Here is a 21,826-nt window from a genome sequence, read left to right as displayed (position 1 = left end):
CAATACCCCACGGTAGGGCTAGCTAACTTGCTTCGGGAAGACGAGGTCTGTGCCCATGTTTCCCTGTGTAATCAGGCAGAATCGGATCTGTAATTAACACTCTAATTGAAAAATAACCGCAGCCTGCTGCAGCCAAGCCCTTTCTTTCCCAAGCGCTTACGGATTGGTCCTGCCTTGCAAAGATGTCAAGGCTTCTTTCTTTATGATTAGTTCGCCGACAAGGCAACATTGGAAACTTTTGCCGATGCGAAGGGGTTCAAAGATGGTCCCGGGTTCGCTTGAACAGTGCAAGACACCAAGGAAGTTTATAAACTCAGTAAATTTTCTACGTTTTCTATTGAAAACTAACAGAAAATCTCAACAAACAGCGAAAGGTGTACGTATTTCAAAAACCGAAAGACAAATTGCCTTTGACTGCCCCACCACCCGAAATGACCTGAAAATGCGCTACCCTGGGGAAGGAAAAGTTGTCATATGCCCGGAGGAGTGTGGGGAGTGAGTGGACTTTGAATTGAATACTTTAAAAACGTCTAAAAATCGAAAACCTCAGGGAGTATTGTTATGCTTGCTAATTACTACGTAAAATGTTGAAAAATCTATCTTGCAGAAAAAAAGTTTAACTCAAAACTTAATGGAAACATAGAAGAAAGCAAAACACTTATACCGTTCATGTTACTCCAATAAAGGAATACTTGATAGTTTTATTGGCATTCCCAAATGTTACATACTTCATAGACTGATACTCTGAATTCCAATTTGACAATATACAGATGAATTTATATATAAAATTCAATATATAATATGTAATAATTTGACCATTCTGAAGAGGGAATTTTCACATTATTTTCTTTCAATTCTCATTCTCGTCCCCAGAGGTCGCGCTCCTTTTGGTCAGCACCAAGAATCACGACCTCTGGATAGGTCAAGTGAGGTTCCGTTTCTGATTGGCTTTGCAAACACAATAGAATGAGACTGGAACCAATCAGATTTGCCAGACTTGACCCTGAGCATGCGCAGTGACGGGAAATCCGTGAATCGCGGACTTCCGGTGTTGGATCCGGCCAGAGGTCGCGATTCTTGGTGCTGACCAAAAGGAGCGCGGCCTCTGGGGACGAGAATGTTCATTTCTTCTCTAACATTAACTCTTTAGGCGCATGCGCAAAAACAAACTAGAAAAATCAACGGCCAGATCACAATGGCATAACAAAACATTTCTTTTCTCGGCTAAAAACCAGACTCTCGTCACGTTCTACGAAGCTAGTCTCCTGCGAAACCTTTATTTGGGTCGCCTCGAGGCGATTCTCTAGGTGAGACGTTGCGTGACAGTAACGGCGTAACAAACATTGCGTGACAACCCATGTAATGGCTACGAAAGAGACCAATAAGCCAGCGACTAAGAAAGAATGATTGACACTTAATGAAACAAAACCTTACAAATTGTCCGGCCTCTACGTTACAAAAGCTGTACAGATATTCTGCTTTATAATATAGTTATATAAATGCATGTGATCATCCCTCCCTGGCCATGGCAAGACTGCAAGTACGACACAAAAATTTTGCTTTTAAGTTACACGTTCTAGCACCAACCATATCCTTAACCTTTTTACCCCAAGAGACAGAGACTACGTAAATTGACACAGTTCCAATATTTCAAAGCTATCGAGTAGAAATTTCTTATGCTGTACAAATTGGTTCTAATTTCCAAGTCTGTGGATGAATCACTAGTACTACCATTTGGATGAATGTTATCAAGCAGCACGTTTATGCGGTGTTCTTTATCTTTTGCTATTGAGCAAAATGACATTTGAGATTTTTTTCCCTAATTTTAAATTTCAGGACTCTTAGGGGTAAAAGGGCTTAAAAACGAATATTAGTTTTGTAAGAAAACAAGAACTCAATCTCTAAATAAACTTCCACTTTAGGTTATTGGTTGCATAAAGAGATAGAATTCACAGACGTAAAATTTGGACCTCCGACCTACCCTCCCACACAATATGTATTTTCAATACATGGCATTGTCATCTTGTATCTCTGTGACATTTGTGGTTCATTCCTCCCCTATTTCCCTTAAATGGAGAATAACTCTAAGTTATGATATAACAAGTCTTTGATAATTATTAAATCCTCTAGAGATGTCCCAAATCTAATGCATGGTGAAGGTTTATTAAATCTGTGTGGGTGCCAATCCGCCAGAAAGGAAATCCCATCTGAAACAAAAAAGTACAGATTAATGTGAAGGCCTTAAATGTTGGCTCCAGTGATGATAGGTGATGATTGTTGGGAATTGTATTCAGTGAGTTGTAGGCTCAGACTCCAAATAAACGAACTATTTAATGAACCAGCCACGTAATCCGGAACATACAATAAACGATGAATCACAATGGCTAAAAAAGGTGAAGAAGCTAGACTCAAAACTCCAGAAACAGCGGCAAGGCTGGCCTAAAATCTTAAACACGCCAAGAAAATACAGCAAAGATGAAAATCTACAAAATTACAACAGCGAAGTTCAAATGTGTGCGCTAGCACATTCTGAGCCACGACTGGCTAATTAAAATCACCTGAAGTTACGTGCACGGACAAAAACTCATACTAAGGCAAGAGGGGTGATTTCAGAGTTTGTAAAGTTCAAAACAATGATCAGTATTACACTTTTACACAAAATGTAAGTCAGCGATGCTTCTAAATGGGTGTGGCCACTTCAAAGGGGTGCTACTGTCAGCCTTTTTGGACATAAATTATTCTATGTGTAGGATTCCATAACACAACAAAACAAACAAACTTATTCTTTCCAAGCAAACCAGACCCACGGTCAATATCTTCCTTACCTACCACACATTCAAAAAGCTGACTGTTACAGTGTTCAATTCAAGATAACTTTACCTGCTTGCTTGCCATTTCTTCGTCTCTTCCATCTCCTACAACTACATATGTACATTTCTTTCCAAATCGATTTGAGATTCTCTCAAAGCAGGTTTCCTTTCCTGTAAAAACAAAGAGAACAAAGGAAATCCTGACCATGTAAACTGTGATTTTCAAATCCGCGACACCATAAACAAACTACCGTAAATCCTTGAATTAGCGTCCCCTCTCAAATAAGCACTCCTTTCAAATAAGCACCCCTCCTATCAGCAAAAATTAAAAATAAGCACCTCCCCTCAAATAAGCACCCCCTCTACTTCCCCTGTGTTATGGACAAGTACTGGGACAACAAAGGATCTATAGTTTTGGTCATGTTCAATCACAAGCAAGTGATTATCGACTCAATGAAGCTCTGCACATTGACTGTCACAAAGGATGGTAGCAGAGATCTGTTGATTCAATGCCTGAAGTCCAACCAACATTGTGCAGCAGCACGACTAACACATACATGTATTACAAAATAACTGATCATATGTGACCGCGATTTGCAAAAAATTAAATAAGCCCCCCCCCCCCACAAAACCTGGATTAAGCGCCCTCCTCAAATAAGTACCCCCTGTCTTCTCCTAACTTTGAAATAAGTGCCCTGTCCACTAATTCAAGGATTTATGTTATTTTAGTCTACTGAAAAGTTTGTTCTACATATCCTTTAAAATCTTCCTTTACATCATTACCACTTACCAACTTTAGTAGCACTATAAATATTTTCCAGTGGAAAAATCCCACCAAGTCCATACAGAAGACACTTTGCAAGTGCAGGAACAAGCTGTGTGGTTGTCACCATAACATTTAAACAGTTTGACCTGTGGATGGAAAAATGGGGATGATAAGTGTGACGAAAACAAATCCAACAATGTGTCAAAAAGAGAATGTTTGTTCATTTGCGAAGAGTGAAAAGATGTGTGAGAAAGTTTCAGCATAACTCAGAACTCTGTCGCTACCTGGAGTGAATGAGTGTTAACGCTTTTAAGGCAAGAGTCAGCCATGAGTCTGTGGTTGCTTCTAATTCCATACGCAGCTGTAGCCATGTTTCCCTTTTAGCTGGACCAAGAAGACCTTCAAGGGAATAACAATGGCAAAATATCTCAACAATATTATTTAGATTTTTGTGCCCTACTTTGTGGTTAATCATGCTGAGTGACATCAGTCCATTCATGAAACCTGTTCTCACTCAGAAATGCAGTGTACATACTTACATGACTATTTTTTTCTGACTTGAATTTACAGGTAGCTAAAAAGCTTTTATCTTCGAGGAAAATGAACATTGCAAATATAAAAACAAAAAGTACTACACTACTAACAATTATGTTTGGCTACAATATGTATAAAACAAACAATTAGTGTAGTAATCAGCAATTATACCTGAAAGGAGACTGTTTCTACAAGGCATTTAAAACCAGTTAAAGTAGGTTCCATTCTTAAGTTCTCAGGTAGAGAGTTCCAAGTTTTGCAAGCAAAATACTTAAAAGAGTGAAGACCATGAGAAGTGGAAGCAGGTTTACACAATGAAAATTGTCTGTATCAGCAGGTACACCCTGGGGAGGGGAAGGGAAATACCATGTGAAAAGGTCAGAATGCTTGTTGAAAAGTGGATAGTCTCACTGGAAAATTTGTATAAAACCCCTAAAAAAGACCAATCTGGTTATGGTTCAACCTTTATTTGACCACTTTAAGATACCATTGGACTACCAACAAAATCCATGGGGGGGTGGGGAATGGATACATGGAGGAGAACAGTGGAGAGAGAAAGACAGAAGATGGGTTTTGTCACTTGGACAGAGGCAGTGCTCCCAACCTTTTCACATGGGATCCCTCCAGCCACGAGGTAACTATAACTAAGGTCAATTACCTGCTGTGCTACGTAACGCATTACTTACTACAGAAATGAACCCCATCTTACCTCCTACATTATTCCTGTAGCTGTTGTAGATCTCCTTGATTCGTCTGTATCTGTATGCTAGTTTCCTCATCCAATCTACTCCCCCGCGGACACCAGTGGCCAGACACAGGTTGGCTGATGTAGCAGCAGCATGAAATCCGTCTCCCTCAAAATTGTAGGTACTGCACACAGGCAAAGATGTTCTGGAGTGAATATCATCAAGAGACTGAATAGCTCACTCTCTGCCTGATCTACAAAGCCACAAGGACAGGTACACACAACTATACCTTAAATCTAGTCCATTGTCATCAGCAGCAACATCATCAATGTGCACTTGATCACAGTCCTAAAACCAAATGTGACATTGAGCTACAATTTTGCATATTGGCTCATAAAGAAAACCAATAGCAGATTTGCACGTTGATGTCATTTGACTACAACTCCCAGAATTCCTTACGCTTTTTCTTTATGATTTAAATTTTGTAGCCCCAGTGTGGTTAAGCATAAGAAACAGAATGAGTGAAGGATTCTGATAGTTGTAGCCAAATGGCACCATCATGCAAATCACACATTCGTGCCATTTGTTATGATGTACAAGACTGCCCAAGGATCTTCCAATTCTCCTGTTTTATTTCTTGTTGTTTTTTCAGGGTTGGATCAGTGAATGAGAATTGGAGCTTATTGAAACTCTCAATCTTACCTCTAAATCATTAAAAAATAAATGTGTATCTGCTAAATTGAAAATCATTTCCTCCATGCGAAGTCCTAATGACACTGAGTTTGGAGCATCCTGTGGAATAAACATGCATCAAGAGATTGTAAGAACCTGAGGTTTAAAAGGTGTGGTAGTAATGCACTAAGGAGGAGGTGTGGTGGCCTCATGATTAGTGCGCTCGACTCCAAACTGAGAGGTCTGGGTTTGAGTCCTGGCCGGGTCATTGTGTTGTGCACTTGAGCAAGACACTTTACTCTCACAGTGCTCCTCTCCACCCAGGTGTATAAATGGGTACCGGCAAATTAAATGCTGGGGATAACTCTGCGATGGACTAAAATCCCATCCAGGGAGTGTAGAAATACTCCTAGTCACTTCATGCTACAGAAACCAGGATAAACTCTGGCCTGATGGGCCAATTGGCTCATATGCAGACTTTTAATAATGCACTGCACTGCAGGACAAAATTAGACAGCTTCATATAACCATTGGTTTCGACAGGCTTAGCACATTTCAAACTTCAATTTTTGAAACCTTTGAAATCTCTTACCTTGCCAAACTTTGAAGCAAAAGTTCCCGTTAAAAGTGAATGGAAAATAATAATAGTTTCATCCAGATCCCATATAAAGATCCGCTAAAACATAAAAAAAATTAACACAGTCAGTTAAATAAGGCATGTGGTACAACTAAAAAAGTGGCTAAGCGACAAGTAACCACAACAAACACATGCATAAATATATACAGTTAAACCTTTACTAAGTGGCCTCCTATTACATGTACATGAGTGGCCACCCCTTACTAAATTAAGTGGCCAGTTCTCAGTTATCTGAAATTATTGTCCATTAAATACTGTAAATAGAACCCTTATCAACCGGCCAACTCTATTAAGCATCCATGGCCACCTTTTGGCTGTCCCTGTAAGGGTTTTTCTATTGTCTTTACCCCCATTAAGGCACCACCCAAACTTACATACACATAGATTGGCTTTGTTTTGACAGATAAGAGTCCGAAATTGAAAGCTAAGGTTGATAAAAATGTTCAAATACATGTTTGTTATGATTGTCTTGACGTAATTACATGTTTCACTAGGGGATAAACCCGATGGTAAAAAAAATAAATAATACTGATATTCATTACTTTGTCACCACTAGTCATTTTGAAAAAGCCTTTCCACAAATGCTCATTTTAAGTTCTGGACCTTCTGGGAAGAATATGTAGTTAAAATGTCATATGCAACCACAAAGAGATAATTAATACCTTTACCTCAATGTTATGGTCGATCTCAGGTGGAGGTCCAGAAGTTGATCTTCTTCCTCTGCCACCACCCCGTCCCCTTCCACCTCTCCCCCCTCGGCCACGCCCTCTGTTTGCTCCTTGGACTAACATTCCTGGTGTTGTCCCCCCTGAATCAACAAGGACCTGCACTCCGTCCTGTCCAGGCATTCCAACATTTGCAGACACCATAGTGACACTGTTCAGGGGGGTGTCTGTTCCTGTGCCGGGTGAGTGAGGAGGACTTGGGGAGGATGGTAGGTTCGGTGAATACTGAATAGTGGCATTACCTTAGGATGAAAATAATTTACAAGAAATGAGTTCACAAACTATTACTGATGCGGCTACTGGAACCTGCATCACAGGGTATTTTGCTGGTAATGTAAAATGTGATATACCTGAATAGTGTTGGCGATAGCCTGTGTCCCAGCTGTCCCTCCCCAAAAGAAAAAATCAGAAAGGTGTGTCTGTGTGTTACTGTTGTTGATAGTGTTCCAGGCACCTGATTTTCCCAGGAATGTGTGGAAAATGACTTGACTGGTTGATAATCATTTGTGGTTAAAATATTGACATATATTTTGAGAGTTGGCTGTCAAGACCACAATCATTCACAACGTTGAAGTCTAAAAGCCAGATTAACAGAGGTAATCAACATTTTGTGTCAACAAAATGAGATATATTACATGATTACTGACAGCACCACAGATGCTCTCTACAATTTTTTCTTTCAAGGAGAATAGCTGTAACACAGGCTATGTCGGCAATCATACCACACAATATGCATGGATGGATGTCTAAGATTGGAAATCTTACAGTAATTACTACTGCTCTAAAAGAAAGCAAAATTAAACTCTGAGATTAGTCAGAATAATGAACCCCTCCTGTTGAAGGAGAATGTTCAAGCCTCTGATCTTACCCACAACACTCTACTAGGCTAGTCAAACGCTAGTGATTGTTTTGTTTTTGCAAGATCTCAGTGGGATTCGAACCCACAACCGGGTTGAAATGAAGCTGCTGTATTCATTGAGGTGACACAAAACATACCACAGCAGGAGATTTGTTCATCTTTTACTAATTTTAGCATCATAGTGGCATGACAATGACATGCCTTAACCCATAGAGGAATAATGTTGGAAGTTCTAACAACAGTTTGTGACTAGAAACCAGAGCACCTCATTTTAGACAGAAAAATATTATCATCTTGGTAACTCAACTTGGGGCATGCAATAACAATGTAATATATTCCATAACATGCAGCTTGATTAAGACAGATAGCACTTCAAACAGAAAAATGGCAAAATATACATGCAAACATTTCTACAGTAAAAAGCAATTCCTGTTCTTAAAGGCCATTTGCATTCATAGCAAAAAGTGACTTCCATGTTTGTTTTTTTATTATTTACGAATAAAGATGAATACACTCGCATTCTGATTAAACAGAAAAAAAAAGAAAAAGAAATTAAAACATCTATTCACTAGCAAAATGAAAACTGTTTTCATTCAATTCTGTCTCTTCCCTTTTCCTGAAAAAAAAACCCAATATTTTCAAACAATAACTACTGATTTACATAAAACGCCTCTTTTGACATAAAACTGAAAAGAGCTGCTTTACATTATTTGTTTTCTCAAGTATGTGTATACATGGACTCCTCAAAGTCTGCTAAAGCTTTTAGTAAACCTAATAAAATACAGAAGGCTTTGGCCAATTAGTATTGGCTGTTTTTAAGTGATCATCTCTCAACACAAGCCAAACAAAGATGAAATTCATTTCCCTTGCTCCACAAACTTCCTGCTTAGCTATAACAAAAACAAGGAGTAAAACTGAGAGGCAGACATGTCTATGTACATGTGTGGTTCCAGTTAAGTTGTTATGCCATTGTAATTTTAATCAACTCCATCAGATTCACTTAATGTAGCAAACAGCTGTTTGTTCATGTTAATGGACTTCTTCCTGTCCTTGTTTAATTAATATTCATCCACAAAAATAAAAAGACTTTTCCATTTTGAAGCCAGCCATCAAAACATTTGTACAGATAGCAACTATAGTGATTGTACCCTCACAGCAATACTGCAACAATTCAAACTGACATCAAATTTGTCTGAGCACGCAGATGTACACAACAACACTCACTCACACTGAAAACAACATATGTGCCACTAATGGTTTCTTGGCCTCCACAGGAGACTTGTTAATTCATTAGAATTTAAAGTAAACATTTGTACCATTAAATGGACTTCCATTTAAACAATGCTCTACATCAAGGGAACACATGTCATGAAAAAAGAAAAAGAAATCCCTCTATTTAAATTACGACAAAACTGATTCCCTTTTGCAACAAATTGTGAATTACTATGAGTTCGTAATGATAAAATTCTCCATACTTCTTGATCCAGTTCTTAGATTAGTACATAGGGTTTGTTTAACTCACTCCAAAAGAGGTTTTATTAAGGACAGTAGAATTTTACAAAAAACCCAATTTTAGAAGAATCTCTTCCTGTTATTTACTACTGACAACAAACTCTTTTTTTTAATCCCTGTTCAGGGCAGAGAATGTCTTTAATTGCAACAAACTAACAAATCCATAGATCTGGTACCAGAACATTCAAAAATTATCAATAAGGACTTCTGACTTGTTGAAAATCTTTATGAGTATTGAAGCGATGCTGCTTTTCTTTCTGGCAGTAAGGCAATCAAAAGCATGATAGATACAGTACGGATAATTTCCTCACCTATAAAGGAACCCATAACAGTACTACAGAAGATGCTGCTTAGAAAACAAATGGCAATAATATTTGGTTGATACAGAAATATTTCAATGTTAGAACAAGTTAAGACAAACCCAAAGCATGACAAAATAAAATTCCTACTTAAAAACCCAAATTTCTGCCGCTTACAAAAAGCAATCTGTTCGCTTGAGGATTCAACTGACTTTATCTTTAATATCTTTTAAAATAACTTTCAGAAAGTGCTTGATCTTTTAATTTCAAAAGTTGAGTGTTTTCTAAGGGCACTTACTGTTGATAGAGAAAACAAAAAATTTACAAACCAAATAGATTTAAATTCAAAGAGATTGCAAGCACTTGTTTCTTTGCTGTTGTTTCAGCCACACATTTTTGTTTACGTAAAAGCCAGCAGTTTGTGGGAAAGTTATGCCAAAAAACAACAGAAAGCTGTTCTTTCACGTAAGATTTCAGTAGACAGAAAATAGAATTTGCTCATCATCTCATGAGAGAGTAGATTCTCCAAAGGAGACCTTGAGTAAATTCATGAAAACTGGTAAGAAAACAGATTTTCATTAAAGAATGGGTCTTTGAGAATATTAATCAAGTCTTCTATCACACATTTGCTGGGAAGTATATACTTCTTGAAAAAATAATCCTTACAGTTGTGATTTCATCAAGCCTTCCAATAAGCACCCCCTTTCTAATGAACACTCCCCTTTGAGTGCCATTTTATACTAAGCACCCCTGTTCCACTAAGTGCCCCCTTCCATTGACATAGGACAAATGAATTCAATATGAGGTCTGCTTTCTCATCTGAATGCAATAATGAACAGTATGACCATCAGGGCCCCTTTTGTTGCCGTCCTTGAGTCAAAGTATCTGTTATTTGTACTTCATTTAATTATTGTATCACATTCAGATGTAGATGATCTAAAAGAAATAAGTGCCCCGTCCCTATTTAGCATCCCTTCTCCAATAGGTGCCCTACAATGAGCTTCCAATGGCTAGACATGCACTGAAATCTTCATAAACAAATGGAGAGGTTCTTTGTTCTTGCAAAGAGTTCTTTACACTTTATCCCTGTCTCTCACTACCCCAGAGGATCAACAGGTACAAGCAGAGTGTTTAGCAAACAAGCAAAATACTGGGAATAAATGGAACTTGTGATAGACTTGTACCCCATCTAAGGAAGGGGTGGGGGTAACTACCTTTCTGGTCACATCATTCTACAGAAATCGGTGTCCAATATCAGTAATAGTGAGCCACAAGCCTCTGGAATTGAATTTCATTGCTAATTCTATCAGCAGCCAACATACCTGTACTCGCAGTGTGCGTTCTTTCTCCATTGGTTGTCACACCTTGATTTGCCTGCCCGGTAACAAGCTGAGTGAGTTGATAACTGCTGGTTGGCCCAGCTACAGCATTAGGGGGCGGTGTATTGTTCATCTGCCCAATGTACTGTGAAGGTGAATACGCTGGCGGTGGAGTGTTGAGGTAGTTATATGGGTAAGTCTGTGGATTACTTGTAGTATATCCATATTGAAAAGAACCTTGATCAGACTGTTGAACAGTATAAGCTGTGGTGCTAGATGTCGGCGTTCCTGTTGATGCTACGTAAGCTGTCCCGTAGGGTGCTTGATATGGATTACTATACACTGTCTGGCCAGACTGAATAATGGCAGGATATGTAACAGTTCCGTAAGGATTACCATACGACCCTGCTGGTTGTCGAAGAGTTGATATATCAGGGATATTGCCTCCATGGGCTTTTCCTTGAGAAACATTCCGAGAATCAGCTGCAGTCTTACCTGATGCGTTCACTGCTGGGTACCTTACAGTCTGTACCATGGGGTATCCACCTTGGGACGCTGCTTGGGGATATACGTACCCTGCGACCTGTGTTATTCCTGTTCCTTGTATAACACCTCCCGTTGTCTTATACTGCTGCATCCCAGGTTGTGGAGCAGGAACAATGTGAGGATATGGCCGCTGGCCATAATAGCCAGCAGTATTCGCAGTGTATTGTCCCGACAGCTGTTGGTACTGTCCAGAGCTGTCCGTTACCCCAGATGCGATTGCTGCCTGATTCCCAAAGCTGCAACCATCCAAGTTTGTCATGGTGGTAGAACCATCAGACGAAGGATAGCTTAGTGTTGCCGTGGATACTGGTGCAACAACATTAGGTCCTCCAACACCAAGATCAGCACTAGTGACAGCAATAGCAGATTCACCTACTGTGCCCACGTCCCATGACGGATCATTTTTTTCTGCGTCCTGACCTGTGATCACTGTCTTACCATCTCGTGTGGCACCATTGACGGGGTGATGAACAGGAGATCCACCTTGACTGGACTCATCACTGCTAAAGTAAGTAAATTAAGTAAGTAAAACCCTTTATTTAAAACACGATTATCATCTAAGCACTACATGCTTGAGGGGTCGTGTACCTAATTAAATAGATATAAAGGGAAGTGAGACTGGTGCCTTGGAGGGAGGGGCATAGCACCCATAAATAAACAAGTATTTTTAACATCTTTTGTGGGCCATGGCCACTGTCATTTGTGGGTAGTGAAAGTTTGTGTAAGTGTCTTGAAATATCTGAAGAAAACAATATACCATGATACCAGCCAGAGCTCAAATCTGTATCACTCCATCTGGAGTGTACAACACTAGCCATAGGACCATTGTACCTCCAGCAAGTACATTACTCTGACTAGTGCTATCACTAAAACAAAGAAAGAATCACCTTTCTTTTTCATTGTCGCTGTTCTCTTGCCTAGCCCTTTTTGCCTGAGGAATAAATTGACCAACATTAAAACAAAAGATTTTACCGAAAGCACTAAAACAATACATTCGTTACAGCAAACATTACAGCATTGCAGATAAAATTATACTGCTTTTTTCCTTTGCTGTAGAACTTTATGTTACTCAAACTCGGCTGCTCAAGAGCATCTGTTTATCAAAATACTTTGATAGCCAGTCTCGAAAACCTGTAGCAAAAACAGCAAAGCCATCTGGTTCTGTTTGTCCATTATTTCATGCTACTGAAAAATATGCAGTATATTACATTTTAAAAATTTTTTCATGACGCATACTGTCCGACTGCGCAGATGCTTCATTTGCTGATGTTGTTACCTGTCCATGTGATAACTTACAGGTATTGTCTCCAGGACACCACTCGACTCCGCCTGTACCTGATCCGTTGCCATCCCCTGAGGAACAAGAACAATGCGAAAGAACATCAGATTCTGCCAGAACTGCCAGGTGAGTAAAAATCTAACCAAAGTCAATGGACTTTTCCCTTCAGACACCTATTCAACTAAGATTCCCCACTGATGATGCACAACACATAGTTCAAACAACAAATATTTGTGTGGTGTTTCTACAACAGTCCAATCTTTGTTTACAATACTTGCCTCATTAGCATAAGCAATTCAGTTTCTGATCAAGGGACAAAAATATCAGTTCTAAATACATTGAAAGGTCATAGTATTGATTGACTGTCCCAAGGAATTCGAGCCTGATATATTGAAAACGTTTTGTCCAATGCAGGTTTCAAAGTTATTCAAAATTTAACAAAGAATGAATGGGCTCATTAGCACTTTTTGCCACCTAAAATGTTTTGTAGTTTTTGAAAGCCAATATCTCCTTTAATACTACCTCCAAACAACTAAAACTTTCACCATGCACTAAGGTTATCTGCTTAGAGTTGATTTGCATTTAGCATGACGCATTCTCTACACAAAGTCATATGCTTAAGAGACAAAATATAAAACAATGACATTAGCTAGGATTGCCCTATTGTTTTTGCATGGTTGAGAAGATTTGGGTGTAAGTTACATCAGTTACTGATCAGGGTTTCAGTCTAGTACAACGGTCTTTGCAGAGTTTCAAGATCAATACAGAATTTTGTAGCTGGAATCTCACACCCCATCCACACGTATCTGGATATTTTTGAATTCGCAACTTTTTCTTTCCGGATTCAAAAATTTCCCTGTCCATACATAGCGCATTCAAATCGAATTCGCCTGTCCACACGCATCCGATGATATCCGGATTCACCGTCCACACATTATCAGATTCACTGCGGATTTATTTTTATCCACTCTGGAGAGCGGGTTCAAAAATATCCGGATTCACCGCCAAATTTGCCGGATGCATGTGGATGGAAACGGTATCTGGAAAGAAAAAGTTGTGGATTAAAAAATATCCGGATATGTGTGGACAGGGCGTCAGATAACTTCATAAATAGAGACAGCTGTTTACTCAGCCACTGTTATGACATGCATATACTTAATGGTGTAGCACCTTTTGATGTAATGCAAAATGTACCCAGACCTTGGGACAGAATTGAAGCGATACTAGCCCAGGCAGTCTGTTCTTCAAACGGCAAGTGCAAACATCAAGAATATTTAATGAGGTGTTTAGGATATCTACCAGAGTATACACCTCTAAAAATGTGGCATAGATTTCAGGCATATTGGTTGGAAAAAACTGAAAGTACAAAAAATGCAGTCTCTGCAAAACTTAAGTTTACAACAGGTAGGAGCAGAAACAACACATTTCTCAGAGTAATCTTTTTTCTCCAAGAACATTTTTGTGTCTATGAGAAGACGTGGAAGGGCAGAGAATAGAAAAAGGAATGTTTGCCAACAGTTTTAATTTCAATTTTTCAGCTTAGTTCTATAGCTTACAAGGATGTGATCATCTGTTTTCTGTTGTGTTTTTCGGAAGATATGCTGATACACTTGTATACTACACAGGGAGAGGTCGCAAAACTGTGAAAGTTGAGGTCACAAAACTGTATAAGTTATCTATGTTCAGGGGTTAAGTACAGGTGGTTACGAGAGAATACATCCACTGTTTTTTAACAACTATTCAGTTGTTCTCAAAGCAAGACTTACAATACCAAGAAGCTTTTGTTGCTATTTTTGACTATGTACAAGACCTAAATGTGAACATCAAAAAATGTCTTCTTCTACCTTTTGTGACAAATGGTTTCTGGAATGTCAGTATAATTTTATCAAAGTACACACATAGAAAGCTTGGACCGGGGAAATCAAAACCAGATGTACCAAATTGGTAACAGTGTGAGTTATTGGGGCAAACATTCTGACAATTACCCACATGTTTTGGCAATTACAGGGGATAAGTCTTATGCTGAACTTCACAAATCTTCACAGATCTTCAAAGTTCTTGCCAGATTTTTCAAGATTTTCCTCAAAGTTCATTATTTTTATTTAAGTCTGGTACACTAACAGTCTCAAATTGACCAAATTTTAGGTGAAACTACATGTCAACTAACTTAGCAACAGATCACAGTGGGTTTAAACACTTAAAGAATTTTCACAATGTGCTCAATTTTCTTTGTTTACAAATTTTTCTTTGGTAATGAAGAGTGATATTTGTCAAATAAGCCCAAAAGATGATTTCTCAAATTCAAGGTTTTGTTCACCATTGATAGTGATTGTCTCTTGAATTAAAAAGTTAAAAGCACAGAAATAACTGTGTGGTCTCTTGTATGAAGATTAGAAGATTTGTTTAGCATGTATCTATGTAGCTCTAGGCCTCTATCTCTGATTTTAGAAACATGAAGCAGCTAGAAGTCTTGCCCCCACCCCCTCTCCCTGGATGGGATGCTAGTTCATGGCAAGTTCCCAGCATTCTGTCAGGTTGTCCCTACAATTTTCTGGTAACTACTTATACACCTGGGTGGAGAGAGGTACTGTGACAGTAAAGTGTCGTGCCTGATGAGAACACATCATGATGATTGAACCTGGACTGTTAAATCCAGAGATCAGCACACACTATAACCAATGGGCCAAAGGTCCTTCATCATAGCAAGGAATAAAGAGTTAATCATTTTGAGATCATTATGTTATCTCTTCTATTCAGGTTAAGATCACAGCAAGGGGTAAAGAGTTAAATCATAATATTTTTAACATACTGTTGACTCTTGTATTAAGGTTAAGATCAAAACAAGGAGTAAAGAGTTAAATCATATTTTTAACATAGTGTTGTCTCTTGTCTTAAGGTTAAGATCACAACAAGGTGTGAAGACTTAAATCATAATATTTTTGAGATAACTGTGTTGTCTCTTGTATGACAGGATCATAACAAGCAATAGAGCAAAATCACTTGCCCATCATTGTGCAATGTTCAAGGAAAGAGTGAATTATTTGCACCCTGTGAACACACAACGGTAGCATTCAATACTTGCCGACATCTCTTTCATGAACATGAAAACTGCTCTCTTTGCGATTTCAGCTTTACAAGATTCCAATGATAGGGTTTGCAGTAAAAACCAGAACAAGAGATTTCTTAAAGTTATAATCATACATTTTTCAAAACAAAAAAACAAAATAAGGCAATGGACAATGAAAAGACTACCATATTGTAAGTTTTTATCATCTAGTATTGTCTTTTCTCTAACTACTACTTAGGTCATGTATCTCATTAAAAGGTAGCTTAAGAAGCCCAGCCGTAATCAAACTACACTACATTTTGTATTTGGATTTAAAAGGTTGAGTCCCTTCCCCAGGGAAATTACTCAGATTAACCAAAAATCTGCAACAACATCTTTACATAATTTTAATATTTATGAAGCAGCCTGTATAAGTTATAAGTTTATGATTTAATACTTTTAATAGTTTAATTTAACTGTATTATATTATACCTTGGATCGCATGGCAGGGAAATATCTTGGGCTGCAAATCTGAAACATTTGATGTCCAGGCTAGTTCTCCTTGGCAGTTAGCTTGAAGGAATAAAACTGGGTTAAGTGTTTTTAACAAGTACAGTGGATGTCAAGACTTCTTATAGTTTATTTTCGTAAACATGTTTATATCAGCCACATTAAATCTTTATTATTAACGGAAAAAAGTTCAAGAAATGGATTTTGACAAGCTGTTGTTGAGTACTATATAGTACTACCTCTTGATTACATGTGTTTAACAAAAATAATGTCTCACAGAATTAATAAATAACTATTAGGAGTCATTACAATGAACTTTTGTTATTTACTCCTCAGCTGTAGTTCTAAGCAGATTCCCAAATCATGTCTGAGCACATTTGAACAACATTTGTCATGGATTACTGCATTGAAAAATGACAGTGGGAGATCCTGGAGGGGGCAACTATGTTTGCTAAAAAACAGAACAAGGCTCAAGGAACCAAGACAAAACTCAATAACACCTTCAATTCATCCCCTTTTTAAGCACCTTGATCTAGAATCTACACTTGTTGTGCCCTAGTCTATTGTCTGCTTACGAAAATATGCCAGTAGATTAAAAGGTCACCTACTTCATTAGTTATATATTCCCCTAAAAAACTGGGACAAATTTAAAATGGTAGTTAACAAGCCACGTTATTTTGTTTCAAGAAAGATCTTTTTATATTAGTAAGAGAAAACTGACTGAAATTTTGAAGGAAAAGGTTATGAAGGGGAATTCAATAGAAACTTGCCAAATTGTGGCTTTTAAACGACCAGTTAATGAACAGGCAGTAATAAATGATTGAGATAAAGAATACTCAAATATTATAAATAAAAATGCAATATATTACTAGTTGAAATATATTACTAGTTGAAATATAACATTCAGAATATGTTAATTATTCAACATCATTCAACTTTATTGTGATAATTTTAATAGTATATAGCAGTGGATTTAAGCATGGTCATGTCTCTATTTATTTCACTGCTTGACAATAAGGATCTGTGAAGTTGGAAAACAGCATGTTTATGAACTGTTATGTTTTTCTGTTATGTGAAATTTGGCAATAGGGCAATAATAAAATCATTGACCTTTGTTCAATTTTAAAGTTTGTTAAAAACACCTTCAAAGCTGCTGGTGTAACATAAGCAAGTTTATTTATTTCTTGTTTACATGGAAGAAGTCAAAAAATCAACAGAAACTGTTGACATGATTTAAACAACAGCTGAGCAGTTCAAAATAAAGCAAATACCCAATAAACAGACAAAGCCCTCTCGTCAAATTAAAAGGGAAATCCTCACACTTGATGCCCCCACTTTTTCTTCAACCTTGAACATTTCAACTATTGCTGTAAGGGAAACCTAATTCATACAGACGCAAATTAATTCTCTCTCAGCTAACATGATGAAAGAAAACGTTGGCAAGATCACGACAGATATTTCATGTGATGACAAAGAGCAAAAACAAATTCAGAAGTCAGGTGTTGTGGCTGAGCAAACTTGTTTTCCCAAGCCTGCTCACCAACTGATTCTTTTGACTTCCAAAGACAGAAAGTTTGCTTTTTGGAGCTTGGACAGGACATGTGATTAAAAAGGAAATTAAAACTCTCTTGACAGCATGCAAAACAACTGTTCTTAAACCAATGTTTGCTGTTTAAAGTTTGGATAATCAAGATTCTACCTTAATCTAGAAGAAAAAGAACCTGAACATATAAACAATAGTTCTTTTTGTAGGTTAGTGCTTAAGGAGAAGATCTTACACGATTACAAAATAATGTTTTTTTCTCTCTTAAGCTACATTTCCCTTTGATATTTCATTATTTCATTTTAAATTTCTCGTACCTCATACAAAATTCCCTGTACTCAAAAAAAGCATTTGATGGAAATCATACACTACGGAACTTATCTGCAAAAGAAATAAATAACGTCCAATTGTAACTCTTTCTACAAAGATTCGGTACTGACAAAATAATCTTAGAAAACGCGACATCAAAAAAGTCATCGATCGGTCGTTGGTAATATTTTCAAAAAGATCTCTTTCGATCCGCAAATCGGCATAGCGAAACAAGAGAATTGCAAAGGCAATGAGTTGGATTAAAATGTTGCAATAAAGAGTTTAACGACTACCAAAACTAGTCGGGGATTTACCTCTGGAACTGTAATACATAAAATAAACACCACAGGAAGAAAATAACCTTACTTGTGTTGCGAAGGGAGAACCTATTTTACGCCCGCACCGGGACCAAACTTCCGACAATAGCGTGAAAGTGAAATAATTCCACGCAGTGCTAAAATACTAAACGCTTATCAATTGCCTTTTTAGTTTTTTTTGTTTTCTCGTAGAAATTTTTCACATAAACATTTCAATTAAGAACAATGCGAGCGGCGTGCGTAATTGTTCGGCTTTTTGTGTGGAGAAGTCCTCTCATAATTTCACGGCAATTATGTTAATCTTCTGTAGGATGCGAAGCTTAACAACACTGTTTGAATTATTTTCGAAGATTGTCCCTAAACAGGTTAAAACTTTTGTTGCTATGATAGCCTTTGATAAGAGCAATTTAGTGGTTTTATATCTACAGACCTATCTTGTTCATTACAGGGGAATAACATTCGTGCCAGCGACTTTCGCAAATGAAAACGACATGTCGAAATTCTCTAATTTTACGCCTTGACAATCGCTATAATACGTCAAACCAAGGAAACACACATCTGATTACACATCGGAGAAAATTACATAAAACCACCACCGTTGTCAATAGAGCTAGACATTCACAACCATCAAAATGAAAGCCCGGAGCGCGCGATTATTGCGGGCGATCGTTTCGAATCATTCAGTGTTCTTTTTTCCGAAGGAACTCGCGATGTCCAGTTGGCACATTAAACAAAAGAATTCAAAGACAAGAGCACGTAAATAGTAAAATGTAATCATAATGATTATGAAACACGTGTATTGTTGTTGTATGTAAAATGAATGATCCATTAGTTATCAAGCGTGCAAGTTCATGCTGCACTTCGATCGAGCCACAAAGGAAATTAACTGGAAATGCTTCGATTAAACACCGAAAACTCCTCTGAAGAAAAGACAACAACACGTGAAAGGCCACCGCACTGCAATCTTACGGAATATTGAAGAAATGGAAATAACCGCTCCCGTCAAAAAACCGAGTAAATTTGTGTTTATTTCGATGAGAGCGCGCGTTTGCCCCAAGCACTTGCGATGCAAAACGGCAATTTCAATCGAAAACTCACTCAAGCATTCAGGGGCTTCCTCTAATAATACCTCCCACATAAGCATAGCTCCAATAACACAGACAGCCGAAACTTTCAAAGCTCTACTTCCCAGCGAAATAAATGCAGAAAAAACCGCACGAGAAGAGTGGGAAAAAACTTGTCCCATTCCCAGGATAAACGCGCCCGTTGTCCTCGAAGGTGTCATTGCGGCCTTATTCACACGTGTTTCTTAAGTCACGGCTCCAGCGACACCGCACAAAAATAAATAGCACCGACGATCCTTTTATACAGTTACGATGCGAATGAAGTGCTCAACTTACCTTAATTCACCATTCACCGCTTGCAATCAAAACTCGCGCTTCAACTGGGGGACTCGTCTTACATGGCGTCGATCTATGGAGCTCGTACCCTGCAACACAGAAGGCTTGTGAGATTCACGTCACAATCACGCACGGAGCTCACAATCGGACGAATCAAACCTCCACCCAGGTAAAGCTCACATTTCCGTACCGAAGATGCTATATACAGTGCGTTCAACCTGTAAGAGGAAAGTGGAAAATGCTAAACTGTAATAGGAGAACACCAACCGAACGCAACCAGCTAGAAACTCCCTCATCAATTTTCACGAGGGAAGCTGGTGGGGCCTGCAACGTCTTATGGGATGGACGCCGGCGGCTCTTCCCTTTGAAGTTTGCTTAGGCAATTAACGTAAACCAATCAAGGCTTGTGTTGGTCAATTTCTGGCACTGCGATAAGAGCAGCAGGCCTAATTAGTTTAATTACTGTGAATTGGTGACACTCGGAGACAATTGAAGCATCAAACAAACTAAAATTGGGAGGTGATGATGTATGTTTTCCTTTGACTCGCGAGTCTTCGTTTCCCGCTCGCTAAACTGAGGCAAATCACCCTTTAAAAATCATTCTTTCAAAGTCCTTAAAGATATTCTCTTTGTTGTTATTCGTCAAGATGACTTCATGTGAGGTTTGCCAGAGGGAAAAAATTGTTAAGTCTTTTGAGTGCCGCCTACTTTGCCCTTCGGCAATAGAACAAATACCAGCCTGTATACAAAATCAATTGTCTTACACCCTTGGTGAAAAAATTAGAAGTCGCTAGATTCCCCCCAAATTTCACACTCTTGCGCCGTCGTATTCTGCCGCAAGCCACGAAAACGGCAAATGGAGTTGTTTCGTTGCCCAATTACGAATTTATTGAGAAAGAGTTGAAGAAGAAATTCGGCACGCGGGGTGCATGGTAAAAGGCTTAGAAAACAAGGGTTCAAAAGGTTGATCGCTATCTTTGGCCCTGTGTCGTGTATAAACAAACATTGGCTAGATTGAAGAACCGCGTATTAAAGGAAAACACTTCATTCTATTTGAAAGAGCTGTTATCTTAATTTTATCATCAGAGGACAGCACAATAGCCTTTTGCAAGTTCCCACTAGCATTTGCCTGCTGGTCGCTAAATCATTTCTCTGAAGTACATCTGCCAGTGGCTTAAATCGACGAATAATTTACACCGCTCCCGAACAGGTTCTTACTCAGCAATGCTCGCGGGTTTCATTTGAGTTTTTTACCGCCCGCGAGCTTACAGGAAATATTTGCGTGTTCCTTTTTTTTTCTCAGACGCTTTGGGAAGCCTGCCAGTCTCTTACTCGGAGCAAAGACGATGCCGCTTGGCCATGATTGGACCGTTCACAAGTGACGGGCAGGTGATCTGCTGGAGATGAAAGCTGCTTCGCGGATTATGAAATCCCGCGTTGCCAAACGCTCTTTGTTATGACTTTTTAAGAAGAGGATTTCCGGTCTGTTACCGCTAATAATACTTTCGATTCGGGTCGAGGGAAAATATTGCAGGAACTTTTAACTTTTTCCTCGTTTACAGAACAATTTCCATTTTGCAACCACTTTATTAGAGTAAACGACAAATTGTTCGTTTACTGACAGAATATTCGAAATAATGGAATTATATGAGTTATTTCCCTAAGTTATTAATGTCATAAGCGAACGACTATTAATCACCACCTTAATCACAAATATTGAATAACATGAGCAATTTAAAAGGCGCGCTGGAATTATTCTAAAGTCTTTTGGAAGGTCGAGAAAATACACATTTGGAAAATTGTGTTTACTTTTAATATTTACCTTCATAAAAATGATCAAAACACGGCGGGTTTTCTGCTTATGTTGTTAAATGATTAAAAGAGAATGCTGATATCTGCCTAAAATTGGCTGGAAAATGAGGATCACTGCTATGTTCTTACGTACCGAGTGAAGTTTTCCCTCAGAAAGAGCGAAAGTAAATTAATCATGATTAACGTGCGCTAAAAAAACAATTAAATAAAACGACGAATAATGTTAATCTGTCAGAGCATCTGCA

The 21,826-nt window shown here is 38.3% G+C and overlaps 1 protein-coding gene and 1 long non-coding RNA gene across 8 annotated transcripts; one reads left to right on the top strand and one right to left on the bottom strand.

The window, feature by feature from the left end:
• Window positions 1-666: 666 nt before the first annotated feature.
• LOC110051913 (uncharacterized) lies at window positions 667-19,858 on the bottom strand. Of its 7 annotated transcripts, XM_020758005.2 has the most exons (15): window positions 19,770-19,858; window positions 18,061-18,124; window positions 16,183-16,263; window positions 12,662-12,718; window positions 12,253-12,296; window positions 10,823-11,868; window positions 6,774-7,072; window positions 6,061-6,144; window positions 5,499-5,588; window positions 5,086-5,144; window positions 4,820-5,001; window positions 3,861-3,975; window positions 3,601-3,722; window positions 2,881-2,981; window positions 667-2,207 (listed from the first exon to the last, which is right to left on the bottom strand). In XM_020758005.2, exons 3-15 carry the CDS (start codon window positions 16,228-16,230, stop codon window positions 2,127-2,129), a joined length of 2,328 nt encoding a protein of 775 aa, XP_020613664.1. In that variant the 5' UTR covers window positions 16,231-16,263; window positions 18,061-18,124; window positions 19,770-19,858; the 3' UTR covers window positions 667-2,126. The 7 variants fall into 7 exon arrangements, with proteins under 7 accessions (XP_020613664.1, XP_020613671.1, XP_020613667.1 ...); XM_020758012.2 differs by lacking the exon at window positions 16,183-16,263; XM_020758008.2 differs by lacking the exon at window positions 18,061-18,124.
• Window positions 19,832-21,826, top strand: LOC110051915 (uncharacterized). Its single transcript, XR_002296993.2, has 2 exons — window positions 19,832-19,938; window positions 21,073-21,826. It is a non-coding gene; the product is annotated as an uncharacterized LOC110051915 (long non-coding RNA).

Source organism: Orbicella faveolata, unplaced genomic scaffold (genome assembly GCF_042242905.1).
Source record: "Orbicella faveolata isolate gen_17 unplaced genomic scaffold, um_ofav_v1 contig_47, whole genome shotgun sequence".
NCBI classification, from domain to species: Eukaryota; Metazoa; Cnidaria; class Anthozoa; order Scleractinia; family Merulinidae; genus Orbicella; species Orbicella faveolata.
Note: the sequence above shows the minus strand (reverse complement) of the source record. Positions and strands in the feature narration are given on the sequence as shown.